At 37.4% G+C, this 19034-nt stretch overlaps 1 protein-coding gene across 1 annotated transcript in view; it reads left to right on the top strand.

Moving 5' to 3' along the window:
- CFAP99 (cilia and flagella associated protein 99) overlaps nucleotides 1-19034 on the top strand; it is a 59222-nt gene that overhangs the window by 8160 nt on the left and 32028 nt on the right. Inside the window, exons 3-6 of the mRNA XM_065634512.1 lie at nucleotides 4999-5143; nucleotides 7722-7816; nucleotides 14045-14157; nucleotides 16342-16516. Coding sequence (XP_065490584.1) covers nucleotides 4999-5143; nucleotides 7722-7816; nucleotides 14045-14157; nucleotides 16342-16516 — 528 coding nt within the window. The remainder of the gene's footprint in view (nucleotides 1-4998; nucleotides 5144-7721; nucleotides 7817-14044; nucleotides 14158-16341; nucleotides 16517-19034) is intronic.

The raw sequence follows: 19034 nt of genomic DNA, 5'->3' as shown, positions 1-19034 counted from the left end.
AGATCAAGCAGATAGTGCATCCAATAACCACTGAGATACATTTTTCTTTTCCATATATTGCACCTTGCAGCCACTCAGTATTTCAGGATACAAATAGGGAATCAGAAAATTAGTACGAAAGGAATAGAAAGTAAATTTTAAAAAGCAGAGGTAAACCATCACTTTGACAGCAGTTCAGGTCTTCCTGAACCACTGCATGTATAAAGATGGAACCTTCTTTTGGTGTGACAGAAATGTATAAATAAATTGCTGAGTGTCAGGTAGTCAATAGTCTTTAAAACCAAGGTGTCAAGTGAGAACAATCTCTACAAGGCCACTCAGGAAGCAAGAGAGAAAAGACGTGTTCCAGTCTCAGTTCCTATCTTCCGACTCCTAGTTCATACTTCTGTACAGGGAAACTCACTGATTATTAGCCTCCTGTTTTTAGAGAAATACAAATGAAATATGGTAAGGACTTTTAATTCTTGAATAGTAGGAGATAAATAACATGGTTTCCTCTAATTTGAATGTTATGATCAAATTAGCCTAGAAGTGATTCTGTGTTAAACTCCATACAATTTATTTCTGCAACATGTGAATTTTACATGTTTACAAAGAATTTCTATTTCTTGTTCTTGGTGAATGATCAGACTTGATTTTCTTCCAGGAGGAAAACTACACTTTGACTTGTAATTCAGTTATTTACAATCTTCATCTTTATTGTATTGTACGTTATGATGTTTCTAACATAATATTTGGCTTGCTTTTCACTTCAGTATTTTCAATAAGAGCATAGGTTCATTAGGAATATGACGGGTGATTCTTAGTTGCAACAAACAAGCCTTCACCTTCAATCATGAAGAATCATATTATGTCCCTCAAACCTCCTAAAAATAAATAATAACTGTAAATAAATGCTTTTGCTTCGATCTTGTGACCTTGTTGCTATTAAAACAGAATTCAATTTGAATTATCCTGAATAACACATTAACTTAAAAAATTCAAGTCTATCTTGGTTCTTTAAATTATTAGTATTCACATTCAAATTTACATCTCTGTGTCTGTTGTTCTTCATTTGAATACCGACTACTTCTCCTTGTTTATGTTCCTAAATGCTTTTTAATACTCCTTTCGTCAGACTGATGCCCTCCAGATATCTTCATTCTTGTGTAGTAAACCCCCCTTTTTATTAAGTATTCTTCAATTAAATCTATCAAAAATTATCCAAATCCAGAATGATCCTTCATCTAGTGTATATTGTACATAAGGATATTGTGTCAACAGGCCATTTATAGAAATGGGCTGCATCTGTTCATTTTGAAAAAAAGATTACGTTTTGTACCTAACTGAAGCATCCCAGGCATTTTTTCTTCCTTGTTAGAATCAAGCTTTTTCTGTGATAACAAGAGACAGATTTCAACACAGAAGTTACCATGCAATGTTTTTGCCTTTCTCTATGCAAATAATCCTACTTTATTTTCAGTGGAATTATTTGCTTCAATTAGAGTTGCAGGATCAGACCCATCATATTGGCCTTTATAAATTCCATCTACTGAAAAGCTTACCCCTGTAAAATCAGAACTGCTACCCCAAATTCACTGTTTTACTCCTTTATCCCTCTCATGTTGATAGCAAGATGAACCCGTTCATGAGCTTTCCATTTCACAAGAACATGGTGTAATTTGGCATAACTCTTCACAGTTCTCATTTGTGTTGGTTCAGCTGTGCGCCTCACACATGCCCACTCAACTGTGAGGAAAATCCCCAAATGTCAAAAGTCATAGATTTAGCTTTAAATATGAAAATAATATAATGCAGGATTATTTTGATACTTGGTGAAAAAAATTACAAGTCTAGTTTGTGTTATGAGTTACATAAATGCACATTAGAATCTTGCTAAGGAAAGGATGGAATCTGATTTTTCTGCAGTCCCACTCATCATTTAATATTAAGTACAAGGGAAAATTACATGAACTGTACCTCTTCAAGATGGTCAGCATTATCACATGAAGATGAAAATACTGGCTTGTGCCTGCAACATAGACTGTAAACAGTAGAAGCAGGACATTCTCCTACTTAAATCTTAAGATCCCAGGGGTTTTTCCCCATTGAAATTACTGGAAGCATTTTCACTGACTTCAGAGGGAAAGAGAACTGGGTTCTGGTGACTGATTTGAAACCCAGTGAAATCACTAGGAATATTTCCTTTTATTTCCAGAGAGTTTTGATTAGACCCTTGGAGAGGAGTAGCACTGATATCTGAAGCACTATAAATTAATCAGTCTGCATCTGCAAAATGTGCATATTCTGCCTGCAAGTACACATGTTCAGTACATACTATTACTCAGTTCACTTGGGAGGTGAAAGCTATTTTATCTTTTTATCAAATATTATCTTGTTTCTAAAATGTTTGTTTCACCTTAAACTAAATCCTTATACTGAGAAGTCTCACAGGGCATGGCTGATGTTCCTTTCCTTCGTTCTCTCCAGAAACAACAACTTTTCCTTCTCTCCTTACCCATCCTTTCCTGATCTCTCTGGACATTGAACAGGTCCCATTCTAACCATCCTTACTACCATACGCCCACAGTGGCATAGCTTGCTTTTTGCAGATAATTCTCCATTTAATTCGTGCTATTTCTTGTAGTAACACATGTTGAAAGTTGTTTGTGTACCAGTCCTGTGCTTAAGCTTTCTTACAGTTCGCAGCTATAGCTAAGTGTTGGGAGACAGGAAAATATGTCCATGGAAGCAGGCTAAGGGCTAGGGATTTCTCAAAAGGGGGGAATAATGCAAGTCAGCACATATTCAGACAAGAATCACTTTTTTTTCATAGGATCATTCAGGATAATTTCAGACAGGATTATTCTTTTCCAACTTAAACACTTGAGGATCAGAGTAAAAGCTGAAATTCAATGCCATAGAGAGAACACTTTCAGATATTTGTACAGGAATGACATTGTGAACACATGGAACCGTATTTTCCTTAAACACAGGATTCGAGGTGCAGCCTCACCAGCACCGATACAAGAGGATGATCACTTCTCTAGTCCTGCTGGCCACACTATTCCTGATACAAGCCAGGATGCTGTTGGCCTTTTTGGCTACCCGGGCACACTGCTGGCTCACGTTCAGCCAGCTGTCAATCAGGACCCACAGGTCCTTTTCCACCAGGCAGCTTTCCAGCCACTTCCCCGAGCCTGTAGCACTGCCTGGGCTTGTTGTGACCCAAGTGCAGGACCCAGCACTTCGCCTTGCTGAACTTCATACCACTGGCCTCAGCCCAATGATCCAGCTGGTCCAGATCCCTCTGTATGGCCATCCTACCCTCCAACAGGTCAGCACTCCCACCCAACTTGGTGTCATGAGGATTATATATGATTGTCTCAGTTATAGAAATAAAGCTTTTCTATCATTTTAACTATTATTAGCCTTAAGGACCTAAACCCCACAAACTAAGCTTGATTCTGTTTCTGTGTGTATATCATTAGTAATATGCCTATTACAGTTCTGCTGGAGAGGTAGTCAGATGTGTTAGTGTAATCCCAATGGCAGTAAAGAAATCACAAGGATATATGTAGGTGAAATTTTGCCTGCATACGTATGTGTGTATATGCATATATAAATACATATGGATATCGAGACAACTATATGGAGGCACTGTTGTTTTTTCTAGTGATGATGCACAAATTGGAAGGAAAGAAACCTGGCTTTTGAGCAGGATTAGTAAAAAGGAATTATGCTTACTCGGAATGATCATCCGAAAAAATACACTTTGAATACTTCTGCATCATTTGTTTACATTTAAAAATTAGAACTGTAACTTTAAAGTTTTGCCATATATTTGCTCAATCTCAGAGCCCTTCATAGTGTCATATATCAGAATACTCACATAGTTCCTTCCAGCGGCCTCTAATAAGACTTTCAAACTAAAAATGCATCATATTAGGGAAATAAAGCAATGAAGATGCTAGCAGATAGCCTACTAGGCAAGGTGAACCTCTGATCTGATATATTATTGCAGTTCAATTGGTCCCACATCTCAGAGCTGTGGGAGAGATCACATATCAGATGTGAACTACATATTTTCAGAAGATGCAATTAGCTTTTTTCTTGGCTTCTTGGCTAACCTCCTTAGTCAAAGAATCATTATTGTTTGTCATTTTGTCATAGTGTGGCTGTCCTTTTTCAATTCATGTTATAACAAACTGTTCTGGGCCTCAGATTTTATTGCAATGTTTTAAGGTGGTTCACACTGGAAGTTTATCTCATGTAGTAACAGAAATTCCATAGATTATTTGTTATGAGTGAAACTCTCTGTAAAGTTCAGGAGCATTCAGACTTTTTAAAGGGATTATGAAGTAGGATCCAAATGGCATACTGTAGGCATCTGATCCTCCTTTTTCTGTTCTCTTGTGGTGTTGCATGAACGTTGCGAGTGACTGAGAGCACAGGCAGATCAGAAACACAGTCTGCATTAATAAGAATCCTGGCACTCACAGGTTTAATTTAAAATAGTCATATTCTCCAATATTAAGTCACAGTAGCAGTTAAGGGTCTTTTCCATAATCCTGTCCAGCTTCTCCCTTCAGCGTGGTCTCCCCAAGCAGCACAGACTTCATCTACATAGAACAGGTTTCCTACTGGAAAAGCAAACTCTTACTGAAACTTTCTTATACTGTTGACTAAGTTAATAATTGTTCACAGCTCAGAGACTTCAGATTTTCTTTCTATTAACTGTTGACATTCACACATCAAGGCCTTTTAACTAAATGTGTATGTCAGCAGATAAACCAAAAGTTTGACACTGGGGAAGGTTACATTTTACTTAACAAGGGCCATTAATTTGTTAGGACTGCTTTAGTTGGTAGTATTAGAAGTGTGTCAGCCCTACCAAAGACATTGCTGTTAATTATTCATGTTTTCCAATTACTTCAAAATGATTGTACTTCTTTTTGTAAACAACTAACCTTTTCTTTCCAGAACACATTAATCATTATTAATTTTGTATCTCTATAGACTCTTAATGTGACAGAAGAAAAATTTGTATTGGATACACTAGCTGGATGCATAGAATATAAATCCTTATTGGATGTAGTAGTCAATGCATTTTTTGTTCGGGATGGGAGATACTGCCTGATTTCTGAGCGTAACCTCTATATAGGTAAGTTTTCTTTAAAGCACCAAATGTGTTTACCACAAAACTTTTAAAATCTTATTTTACTAGGATAGGTCTTAATATTATATTACATTTGAAGCATTGCCATTGGCCTAGTGCCGTATGAAATACAGGATCTTTTCCAATGGCCTTACTATTTAAAGTTTAAATCCTGAAATTGTTATTTAGTCTAGACTCTCACAGGTATTAACTGGAATTTTACCTAAGAAAATGCTGCAGAATATACCTGCAGATTAGGTAACATGCAGATGGAAAATAGCATCGGTGATTGGAAGAAATATCTTGGAAGTTTAACCATCGCTTTTAAAAAAAGTTCTTCAGTGATTTCCCTTTATTCTCTTCTATGCAACCTAATACCTCAGCCATTTCGATATGAAATAGTATAACAGAGCTCTGGCTGCTGAGGAGCTCAGCATGTCTCACAGGACAAAGCTCTGCTTGGCTCTACCTGTACATGGGGTTTTTGTAACTGACCATCACAATGACATAAACAGATTTCTGTCTGTCTCCATGAGTGAGGTCCATTATTTTCCTTTTACTAGTTACTTGGTTAGAATCAGTTACAATACAACTATATCTGATAGTATGAGCTAGTTAATCAGAGTAGCTACTACTCCCAACATTATTTCAGGCATTGAGAAATACATTAAAAAGTAATTTTAAATGCTATGCATTTACTACACATATACTGAGGTCGATTTGTTAAGTCCCTAAATAAGCTGGAATCACAAATCACACTGGCATTGGTATTCTGAGTCAGACATGTTCTGAAGCTTTGTGGGTACTTTGAAAAATCCAGTCAGTTTAATACAAAGTGGTTGAAAAATACAAAAATATATCTAATATCAGTATATCTACACTTTATGTTTTAAAAACTGCTAAATTTTTATGGCAATTCTCATTGCTTCTGTCACAATCTGGGAAGGTATAGAAATCTAAATCAAATAACAAATGAAATGGAACCTAAACTGTCAAGGATGAAATTAATAGTATATTGAGTTTATTCTAAATGGTAATGCTTCGTTGTCTCCATTTCTCCATAGCCATGTTTTTCAGTGTCTGGGGCACATAAATTATACCTTTAAGCTGAGTGTTGCTATAATTGGATTGTCAGGACTGGTCCACTCAAAAGCCTTCATTAATCATAGCAGAGGGTAGACCCCGGAAAATTTTCCTTTATCAACAAGTTGAGAGTCTAAGGTCACTGGCTTACATTTTTTTAAGCTGCTTGTGATTCCCTTTGCCAAGCTGCACTGACACTTAAATGATCAAAGCTGCTTACAAAGGCTGTTGCTATGTGTGGGCAGATTTGAATTTAATAAAGCTTGTAGAAGATAAATGTATACTCTACTAAGGCTGCTTAAATATGTTGCTATGCTAAAGCGCAAGATTGAAGCCTAACGATACACTGAGCTGCCTGCAGCACATTGGTCAGAATTCACTGATTTTATCATTACTATTTGGTGACAGCTAAAATACTGCAGTGCAAGTAAAGCCCGATCGATCAAAGTGAATATGGTTAAATGAAAGCTGATACAGGAGCTCATGAACTTTACAAGTCTGCAAAAATCTCACAGCACTGGCTGTGCCTCTTCCTGTATTGAACTGCATACTTGCCAGAGGGGGATGCAAGAATTGGGTTAGGATTTCCAAGAGAATGTCACAATTTAAAAACTGGGTTTTATTCTAATTCAGAATAAAAACAAAGATTACAACACTTTCTGCAAAATGGTCACTTAAAAAAAAGGAAATTAAGTACTAGAAATATATTTTATGTATATTTTTTTAAAATTTATTGATATGTATAGTAAACTAGGATTTTGGAACAGAAGAATAAGAGCTATCGTCTCTGAAAACATTATGTTGAAAAATTCACTATCAAAACTTACTATTATGTCTCCCGTTCGCATTAAATTTTCTCAGAATAAGCTTGCTTACGGGGAAGATTTTGGTTACACTATAAGAGAGCTGTTTCCTATGACATAATACTGTCATAAACTTTTCAGTCATGTCTCTCAGGAGCCATCTGACTCCTATTCTCCTTGCCTTGTTGCCAGACTAACACAGAACTTCATAGATGGAATATGCAGATATTTGCTGTATAAGCTGGTACCACTACCCAAAGAAAGAGGCCACCCTTTTTCTCCCCACTGGCCGCTCATTCTCACCCGTGTCAAATTTTCTCAAAGTTAGAACTTGTGTTTAGCAGCCTGCCAGTGAACTGATCAAGAAAGTGCTTCAGGTTAAAATTCCCAGTCTGGTTTAACGTGACTGTGTGGGTGGCTCTAACACCAGGAAGTAAAAGGAGGGGACGGGAACAAGCCATTAGGGGTTGACAGAGCTGCTTATTTTAGTGGCGATGTTGGCATGATGGCTGTGAAATGACTCTGAAATCATGGCGAGATCTTACCTTGGGCCTTACAGGATTCGAAATGCTGCTATTAACACTACTAAACACTATTTAAAATTAAACTAACAGGCTACATCCAAGAGTATGCTGAGTATAGGGTATAGCTTTATTTGAATTTCCTGCTGCATTTTAAACATATGTATCTTTTGATAGTTATTTGTTATCTGGCTACTTTTCAACTAGAAGAGCTTGGTCTTCAGCAGTTCAGCAGAATTGTGAAATCTCTGGACACTGCAAAAATGCAAAAGGTAATGAAAGCAATAACATTTTTTTTACTAATTAATGATCTCTTCATTTTGATTAATCAGATGACTTTTCTGAACTTTCAGGATAATTTAAGTTGATAAATCAGTGTTATTTTCTGTTTAAATTCAGAAAGTAAGTTCATATTTTGTTATCACAAAACTCTTCAATTTCTACATTTACACAGTGACTACCTCATATTCAGTCAAAGATCAAGTTAAAATGTATTTTATACAGTCTGAGAAGGTAGAATAATCACATGGTTTACAGTTCATGTGATTTACAGTTGTCCCTCTAACTTGGATACTCACTCTTGGCTCTGCTTGCATTCTCTCTTTGACTTTAGGCAGGAGAAGTTTTTTCCAGATGTGATGAATTTATTGAAACTTGCAGTTCCTGCTGATTAGTGCTCTTTTTTCCCTGAACAACCCACTACCTCCTACCGCCTATTGTTCTACTAAGCCTATTGTCCTTCCATTGCTTTTTCTCCTTCCCAAAAAGCAATTGCTCGTTTGGAGCTACACACGTACCAATTACTCCATTACAACATAGGTGCCATTGACCAAACCATTGCTGCCAAACAGAAAGCACAACAACAAAGTTCTGCTCTGGTGAACCTGCTTTAGCAGGTGGGTTGGACTAGATGATCTCCAGAGGTCCCTTCCAACCCCAACCAGTCTGAGATTCTGTGAATAAAAAATGTGGAATTCAAAAGGTAGGCAATTTTCAGTAATTAATACTCAAAAGGCTAAGGCTTGTCCTTATACTGATTACTTCGAATGTTCATGTGGATGCCAGTGTCTCTATAATGAGTACAGTTGCTTTGTAATATGTAGGAAGAGAGTAGGTTAGATTGTCTGCATAACATTTTTAGAAACACTTTATTCAATTTGTTTTCAAGGGCTTACTATGGAATGTTTTTTATTAATTCCATTCAGAGACAAAAATGATATATTTCATTAACTGTTAGAAAGAACACAGAAGTGGCTGGAAGAATTATCATAATCTGGTAGACAGACAAATCACCCTCTCTGAAATGCTCTCCCAGCCCTTCTTTGGTAAACATCTCAGGCGCAGCCACTGGATTGGATGCATCTTGAGCTCATCCAGCTAGCAACACAGTTTTCCCACTTCATGCCAGTTACCTCTTGCTGATTGCATTCACCTAGCTTTATATGGCTTAAGTGTCAGTGCCCTGATGTTCTATTTCAGATAATTTCTCCTTCCTTGTCTGGAATGAGACTTTTCTGATAGGGAAGTGCTGCATTACACAACGATCTGCACCTGCAACTTTTTTTCCTGTAGATGTAACTTTGTTTGCTTAAGTGTCTTATCAGATCATCATCACCATGGTTTTCTTCTCTTGTGTTAGAAGAGGTTCTTTGTCTCCGAAGTGATGCTAGATTATATTAATGCACCTGCAGCAGAGGATTTAGAAGCAGCATTTGGTCCCCCCAGCAACAGAGACAAAAACAGCAGAAGGCAGATCTGCAGCCCTAGCAACAGAAGTTGTCAGAAATTTGGGATTCTCCTTCAGGGTGCTGACCTGCAGATTTTGCCTGATGACTATTGTCTCTGAGTTCAGTTAAGATGCAGAAAAAATATTCACATATATTACTTAAAATAAGTTTACTTTAATAAAAAAAGATTTTCTGCACGTCACAGGCTGAATGGAATTTTCTTAATCATGCAGATAAACTTTACTCAAATGAGTAGTCATCAAGAAATTAAATGAACTATTCAGCTGAATAAGATTGATTTGTCTGAGTAAACCTCTCTCTTAAATGTTAAGTATACATGCAAAAATTCCTTATGGTTGTATAATTACAGAACCATAGGATAAAACCCAATTTTGTAACTTTAGTGTCATTGTTCTTCTAAGAGCTTAGCTATGTATTGCTAGCTCAGGCCTACTTTTCTGTTCTTTTACTCATACATGTTATTCTTTTATAGTTCCTGTAAAATTTAAGCGTTTGTATGTTAGAGACAATATACTGTTGAAATAAAAAGTTGAAGTAAACAGCTTTATAATTTCATAATTTTCTTGTAAAAATGCAAAATAACTAGTGTTTTGTTTCTAGCATTCAAGAACCTGTTTTGTTCTGTTTCATGTTCTGATTGCTTCTAACAGCAGTGAAGTCCTTCATAAAGAACTTCTGGGATCTGCAAAGGAAAATCACAATATAAGAACTGGGTGTTGTAATTGCTGTTATGATGATGTAGGAATAGTAGGACAAGATCAGCCTCATGGTGGACATGGGGGCAAAAAAGGTCCCAGTCGGGTCAGACAATGGCAGAAGGACATGAGAGCATGCTAGGACACTTTTCTCTACAGCTTTACCTCAGGGTCCTCAAAATAGAGTTGCCCATTACAATTTGCTTATAGGACAGCCTTCTGAAGAGCTTCTTGCCTTCCTCTTCATTTCTCTGTCGCAGCTGAAAGGTACAATCCTGCAGGTGGTTGAGCTGGCATAGGTGAAGACCTAAACTACAATAAGAGGGAAAGAATCAGCAGGTGAAGAGAGGAATGGACAGGAACCTCCTCAATTGCTTTTGCTACTACAGCAAATAGCTGTAGGTGTGCACAGCAAAATAACATCATTGGCAGGTAGTGGCTGATCTGCCTGGAGAAACAGAACCTGCTGTTTCTCGAAATTCCTTCCTTAACTCAAGAGTCAAAAGCTTATGTTGCGATTATAAGGATTTCAGCTCTGCAGATGATTACATGGGTGTAAAGATAATATCAAATGAGGAAACTTCCCATTTTTATTTGTTTTTGAGATATCTATGAACTCCCACTGTGTAAAATTACATTAAGAATATTAGCAGGGCACGTCCAAATTCTCAAAAGCGAGGTATTATTTTAGCCCGCCTGTAAAAATGCATTACAAAACGGTCTTTAACTATACACACTTGTCTTATTGCAGCCAGAGTACATGAAAAAAGTAAAAATTGGGAAAAATTAATTTCTGGTGTAATACCACCACTTCTAGAAGGGAAAGGAATCTCGGTTATCAAGCTCTGTGAGCAGTGAAAGTCTTGGAACATTCAAGACAGAGGAGTAAGCAGAATAATGCTGTTAACTGTCCAGTGACTTCTTTAAGGAGACAGATGGTGGTAATATCCAAACAGAAACCTGTGAGAACTTCAAGCCAGATTTTGCTGCTATAAAAGCAACGACTGCCAATATTGGAGTTGCCACCTGTGTCACATGTGGCCAAAGACAAAACAGAAATATCAGGGATCTTTCCTAGCAATTCAGTTCACAAAACACAAAAGTTTCTGTAGTTAAGAAATGTGCTATGGCTTCATGGGTCTTATTCTGCCTACATTCGCCATCTGTGATATGGATTATCAAAACCAAGATTGTGGACTTTGGCTCAGGCAGATTCTGGTCAGAAGTGATGTCTGGTGACCCTGCAGTGCCGTTTGCAATCCCTGCATTGCAGGCCCTGGTTAACCCTTCCAGAGTGGCCTCCAGAGCCTTCTCTAGCGTGATGCATATTGGGGCATATCCTTATCGTAACATTTCTCTGGGGACTGTGACTAAAGCTGCTAAAATACACATCACAGTATTGATATCTGCTTACACAGTGAACCATTCTCTGTACCTCATAGGAGTACATCACAGCATTTATCAATCACATGATTACCATTTGTCTTAATACAGTGTGAAATGTTAGTAACCAGGACATAACTGATGTTGCAGTAGGAGGCCTCAAGGGGCGATAGCCAGCTGTTAAATACAACAGCTAGAAATCACTAACTGTGTGCCTTTATTATCGTTTCATCTGCCTTGAAGAGGGAGTTGAGTTGCAAATACTTTGTAAAAGATAGTTACAGCAAATGTTTAGAAGACCCAGATGGAGAAGATCAGCCAGGAGAGCTGAAACAACAGCTCAGAAGCTCAGTTTCATGTGGCAATGTAGCAGACAACTGGCTGCAGCCTCTGGGGTTGGACTACGCTCTAAAAGAGGAACACTGGGGACACAGAGAGGGAGGAGTTCAGCTTAATGAAAGCTACTGAAAGAAAACTGGAGGATTTACTCATCACCACCTGCAGTATTTCTACATCAGCTTATTCTGTGAGCTCTCTGAATGCCTAAAAATTTGAAACTAGCTTCAGCCCTCAGGGTCTGCCTCATTTTAAGTACATCAGCTCATGTTCAATCCACCCCTGTATACACACTTGCTTACATCTGTTTAAAAACACATTTTTTGGTAAACTTTGTCTATAGTTAGGGCCTTCCATAAGATAAGAAGAGTACTTTAGCAGGAGACATATTCTCTGTGTCTGTAATCATATATACAGGTGGGATACATGGCTATACAATTTTGTTAAAACTGGTGGAAGTAGTGTGTATACAGTGCATCGGTCCTGTTGGTGAGCATGAACTCTGTCTAGACTTCTAGCATTTTATTTACACATTGCATAAGTACAAATTACTATGTTAGGTGAAAAATGTAATCCAACGTGCATGCACTACAGAGAAAGATTCTCCATAAGGAGAATGAATGAATTTCTAGACCAATGGGATAAAATTCATCCCTTAGCATATACTCAGCAAACTCCACTGAATCTGCAAGCACCAAAAACCCAACTTCTTCACAATTCAACACTTTAAGGGATGAAATATCTTCTTTTGGATGGTGTATTGATATGCCAGCATCTGCAGTTTTGGGGAAGAGCAGTAGTTTCTAGACAAGAATGGGAATGCAAGGGGGATAGTACTCATTTAGCCCTTCAGTTGTTGATCAGTCTTTTGACTCTACCAAAAGCACCATTGATGAAAAGACTAAATTTACAGATTAATTCACAGAATCACAGAGTGTTAGGGATTGGAAGGGACCTCCAAAGATCATCTAGTCCAATCCCCCTGGCAGAGCAGGAACACCCAGATGAGGTTACACAGGAAGGTGTCCAAGCAGGTTGTGAATGTCTCCACAACCTCCCTGGGCAGCCTGTTCCATTTGGAAGTGGTCACATCAAGACTATAGATTTCAAGCAGCAGTCCTTCTACACCTGTTGAACATCTGCTGCAAACACCTTGAGTCAAATCTGAACTGTTTATAGCTGAATTATTCACAAAGCTCTGAGCCACCTTGGCCCTGGCAACATGTGAATTAAGAAGCTCCTTGGTAGTCCTCCAGAACCAAAAACTCAATACAAAGACCTACATGGCTCTGTGAAAACCAACCCAAGACAGGGCTGATGCCAAGTCTGAACTAATAAGCTCTGCAGTCTCCAATTGAAAGTTCTCAAGTGACTGCACACTGCTTTACAGTATGTCTCATAATGTCGATATTATTTAGTGTGCTTTTTTCTATTACTAGGATTATTTCAGCAGGATACTTGCTTGTACTTTCATTTCCAAGGATTACAATGAAAAATTTCATGTTTAAGTTTGCAATTTCTATTGCTGTACATGATACATGCTGAATCCGAGTGCCATTTTCCAAGAGTCTGTTTCAAAAGGCCATTTGAGGAGTTCAGGTTTTAAAGAAATGCTCTTGACCTCCTGGTGAACTCCAGTGGGAAACAAAAGTTCAAATGTTAGTTGCTATTCCTCCAGCATGTAGAGCCCTACAATGTTTTAAGTGTGCCAAATTTCAGTCTTCTACTTTAATGGGAATATGCCAATTAATTATATTTCAATAAAAGAAGAAACGATATTGTATAGCAGTTACTACAGTTCTCAGCAGTTCTCCCTGCCCAGTTCCCAGAGATATGAAAGGAACTTAAGAAATCAAATGCAGTGTCAAACCTGAGATGTTTCTGGGCACCATGGATCATCTAGCTATAGGTAATGAAGAGTTGATTGTGCATATATTAGACTCTGAAACTCTATTGTATAATTATACTAAAATCAGTAGATCACTGTGTTGCAGTAGTAATTAATTTAATTTTGAATAAAACCTTTTGTTTCACAATGTTTGAAGAAAATTAAGGATGCATCAACACATCACCATGTTGTAGTCTCTAGATCTTTTTTAGGCCACTAAAAATATTCTTAGTATCTATTAGTGTTTCATGAAATAGGGCTGAGAGACATGTGGCTGTTCTAACAGAACTAAGAAGAACCTATGAACATTGAGCACCTATGATTATAATTACAGGGTAAAATACAAGCAAGTTCTTCATCAGTATTTGTAGTAAAAGTAACTGTCTTTTTGTAGTCTTATATACACTGTGCATTCAGTACTCATATTTAAAAGAAATAACTTACTATTAGTTTCTTAGATTTTTCTTCAATGCCTTGTATTTGAACACATGGATAAAAGATGAATGGAGTAAGTTCTACGATTCACCTTATGTAAAAGAGAACTGGATTGATCCACTGCTAAGGTAAGCAGGACTGAAGTAGCCTGTGGCCACCTCAAAGTTTAAATGGTGCAGAAAGCTTCCCTTCAAAGTTCAATTCGCTATTAAAGTGTTTCTCCTATTGAAGTCACTCAGAACTCTTCTTGTCTTCATGAGACTATAGGAATCCCTTTTGCTTACCCAGAGGCAAGGTTCTCTTGTAGAAAAGTCCTTTCGCAGCAGTTGCACATTTGTTTCTCAGTGCCCCTGAACACATCAAACATCGTACTCTGAAAACAAAAAAGAGAAGGTTCGCATTATCTCACAGAGTTAGATTCATGCCTCCTAAGTTCCTTCAACATCTGTATGACATTAAGCATATGAAAAAAGATGAGTGACTTGCCCGAGTTTGGCTTTATGCACAGACTTGATTACGCCAATGGTTGTAAAATCCCTTCTGAGCGAATCAGATAAGCATGTAAACAAGTCTTTTTAAATTATTATTTATTTACACAATTGCAGCATCATTTAAGGGTTTAAATGCTTTGAGGTACCAGGTGTGTCCACACATTGGTTAGGTGGTGCTACAGCAGCATATGTACTCTTGCCAAACTGCAACTTTTTCATGCAGAGAAATGGTAGCTCTGCAGCCTATTGTGTCACTTTTTCACTCTCAATTTTACCCAGGACAGATAAATTCGAGCTAGCATTGGTACACCTGTGTGGCTGCAATCACACATCCTCCTCACTGCGTGATACATTAACCCAGATCATGGCAAATGCCATTAGACAAAAATAGATTATAAACCATGTCAGCTGAAAAAGAGTTTGCATCCACTTCTGTCAAATCAAAGTCAGTTGAATTAATTATTTCCTACTATGTAAGTTATGCCAAATTAGCAAATGTGCACCATAGATTTGGTTTGCAATACTCCAAATTCCACACAGTTCTACAGGAACTGCAGGGATATATCTGAAGTAAGAATTTGACTCAATTTATTCCAGTGTAGTAATTCTAATTATAACATATGCTTATGATCATATAAAGATACAGATAGAGATATATAGACAGAGACACACATTTCCACACTGTATATATACACATATATATACATATGCATGCGGGCAGATGCTTAATCTATAGCTTGTTTCATTAACACTAAGCTTATTGGAGCTGTTCTTCACAGTCAGTTACATTGAACGTAACGAACATGTGTTTTGCCTAGAATTAGTAAATCTGAGTTGCACAAGAATGTTAAAGCCCATATTTGGTTACTGGGTCTGAAACTTGCTTCAAGGGACTAAGGATGCATTAATCAGTTCAATCCGTTCAGTAGCTTAAAGTCTTTTAAATGTGTCTTTGTATTCCCCTTTCTAAGGTCAATGAGGTTAACATAAAGACTCCTATTTATTTTAATGGAGCTGCATTACTTGCAGAAGTTACTTGCAAGCCTCATCCCACAATGACAGTACTAGCTAAGGTAACAGTCACACAAACAAGTTACTGTAAATTTGCGCTGTCAGCTGCTTTTTAAGTTCTGGGAGAGCTCCGTTGCATGTGTAACACTTAAAGACAAAACACATACAGAGGAGGAATAACTGACATGAAGCTGTCAGTATAATTAGCCCTGTGATAACTTGTGTCTTACCTTGAATTCTGCACCTTCATGCCATTCCTTGGAAGAAGTCTGAACCTTCCTACAAACCAAAATCCAAACAGAGAAATCAAAATCATCTTGACTGCCCCACAGGGTTCACTGAGGGTTCATTCGCTAATTCGCCCAACTCCTTACATCTTTCTATTTTTTTATTAGAAGCACCTGTGCTATGAGATTGATTTATGTGCGCTCTTGGTAAAAGTGGCAATGCTCAGACCACTGTTCTTAGTTTTTTTCATTTAAGTATGTTAAGCGTGTACTTAGCTTATGAAAGCTGCTTTTCTGATTCATAGTCTGGTCCTCCTGCAAAACAAACCGGCGATGTAGTTGCCTAGTCAGCAAAAACTGTGGCTATTTCACCACCACTAGTCTGAAGGGACTGGCATCCATCAAGAGGTGAAGTAATACAGTCCAACTAAATCATGAGCACAAACTCATAGGTCAGTTTTATTAAAATTGAATGTCTGAAAGCATTACAGAATTTGCACCAATGCCAACCTCATATACGGTGTGTAAGTTTGCATGAAAGAAAGTGATGAAATAAAATTGAAAAATCTGTTTTTATTTGAAGATGGCAGCCAAAAGTACAGCAACTGATTGAACAGCTCACAGATAAATTAAGTAATCGTACTACCACTGTCAAGACTTCGAGGGTCACTCAGCCAGAGGAATTTAATTTGACTGTACCCAAGCCACGTGCCATTCCTGTACCTCTGCCAATAGGAGTACTGGAAAAAAGCTTACCTGTGAGTTTTTTTATGCTTTGAGAGTTACTAAGTTTTATGTATGCTTGTGCACAAAATCATGGTAAGGGAGTTAATGGTCTCTTTCAAAATAATTGTAGAAAATCTACAACCTTTGACAGATCAAAAAGGATTTTTGTAATATTCTGTGTTAGATCAGATTCCTAAAAAAGATCAAATTAATTCTTTTCATTTCAGTGAATGTTGTGTAAGCAAATTATAAGCCAAACACAAGAAAGGGAAAAAATTGGTTCCTGCAGCTGTTTTGTGACTTTTGGGGGTAGAACTATACAATGGGTACAAATTGATGACAGCATTGATACAAGTGTTTCTGGGAGACCTTGGATTTGTAAGATCTTTGCTTTGGATAATGTACTGAAGCAGGGAAGAAAAGAATATTCTAATGAAAATTTTTTATAAATTCAGATTTTTTTGTAGATGAACTCCCATTAAAATAAATGGCAAAGCAATTTCACTGGAGATTAGATGGACTCCAGGTTTATAGCTCTTCCTTGAAAGCGGAATTTTATTCCTTTCTATCTGCATTAATGTTGAATCTCTAAACTTAAGGTTTTTCAGTGAAATTATTGCTCATTAATAAATGAGACTATATTTATCTTTGAAATGCTATGCTTTTATTTTACTCATTGTCTAAGATTGTGATTCAGTTATGCTGGTACAAATTGGAGACACACGACTGGTTTTAAGTTACCTCATTGGGACAAGGCAAACAGGATTTAGGATCAAGCTGCTATGACTAACTTAATAGAGACTCCAAAATCTTCTATATTTAAATGCAGTGGGAAGTGAGCTTGGAAGTCACAGTTTTGGGCATTATCTGCCACCTTGTATTAGCACTTCAGTTTTAAATAATACATGTGTTGAATGCTCTTAGAAACGATTTATATCTAAGGATGGCAGAGCAATTTAGTGGTACTGTGTTATGCAGTTAATGGGATTTTACATTGAAACAGCTTAATACCAGGCTCTGAAAAACTGCATTTAATAACTATTTAATCAGTATAGGAATGAGTCATATTGCTGTCATTTCAGTACCTTTATGCCGTGCAGCCCCTCTTAGAATAAATTTGCTTTCATGCAGATGCATTGACTGAAGTTCATTTTTGTTGTTAGGATTATACTAAATTTGGTTTACATTCTGGCCAAGTCTGCAAATTTAAAAGCTGTGTGAATCTAAACCCATTAGCGTAGTAGTGACATATGTTGTGCTCATTTCTGTACCTATCTCAGCAAATTAAGCTTCACTTTAATTTGCCATATTGTTGCCCATATCACCATATTAGATCCTGAAATGAACAGACTGAAGAGGCAGCCCAGATGGCAAGAAAGAGTTAGTAAAGTGAGAGCAGGCCACCGTTTTGGCTACTGTATTGTGGAGAGGAATGCACAGAAATAAAGCCCTTCCAGATTCCATCCCATAATCTGCTGCAGAAATGTTCTCGTCCATTTTCTCACAAAGTTGTTAGTTTTATGAGATATCCACTTTTACTCATGGTTCTCATGCATCTGTCAAAGAACTTGGCATGGGGTGTATTGGCAGGGACTTTTGCGTTCACAATCACTGCAGACGTGGTTACTGCTCAGCTTTGAAACAGCCATACAAATTCATAGGGAGGCGTCCGGATTTTGAGCAATGAATGCTGATAAATTACTGCATCGCTATGGTGAAATTAGTTCATTCTGATTAATAGGATCATTATTTTAGGTATTTCTTTCTGCTCCGTTGCATTATAGTAGAGATAAAATGCAAAGTGAGATGAGATGTATGACATGCATTGAGTTCAGGAGCTGGGACAGTGCTGCTGTCCTGTGAACCGAGCACGTAATCCCTTCGCAGGAGAGGCCCGGAGCTGAGGATTACTGCAGAAGGCAGGTATTCATCTTAGCGATCTACACCGAGATGGGACCCTGCACTGACCTTGCAAAGTTTCATTGGAGTAACATAGGCCTAGAAGGTTAAAATAATCATTCGTCATCATAAACATTCATCAGAAATGGGGGACACTAAGTCAAAAAAGAAAAACACTTTAATTTTGAAGTTTAGTAATGACATCTTTCTCTCTAAATATTTGGTCTAAAGATTATAAATCATTTTCTCCGCTGTCCTTTGCACACAAGCACATGAATGCACACACAAGCATGCACATATGCATTCAGACATTCATAAATACAATTCTGCAAAGACAAATCTTTGCTTTAGCTTGAAGTTTGCAAAGAAAACAAATGGAGACAGGTGTTTAAACCTGATAACATGCAAAATGATTTGGACACATTTAACTTCCTTGGATATCTTGGCCTTGAGTTACAAATAAAATAAATTCTTTTAATATCACCACTGTAATAGAATAATAAGATTACACAATTATTTTATTTTTAGATTTTCTGTATACCAATCATGTAGCTAAGAAAAAAAAGTCACACTGAGATGTTATTATAACACCATTCAGCCAAGTTTAATGCATTTTTAGACATTTTCTGTATCATTTCAGCTGTGCTTCAT

Source organism: Caloenas nicobarica, chromosome 4, assembly GCF_036013445.1.
Source record: "Caloenas nicobarica isolate bCalNic1 chromosome 4, bCalNic1.hap1, whole genome shotgun sequence".
NCBI lineage: Eukaryota > Metazoa > Chordata > Aves > Columbiformes > Columbidae > Caloenas > Caloenas nicobarica.
This window is presented reverse-complemented; position numbering and strand designations above follow the sequence as displayed.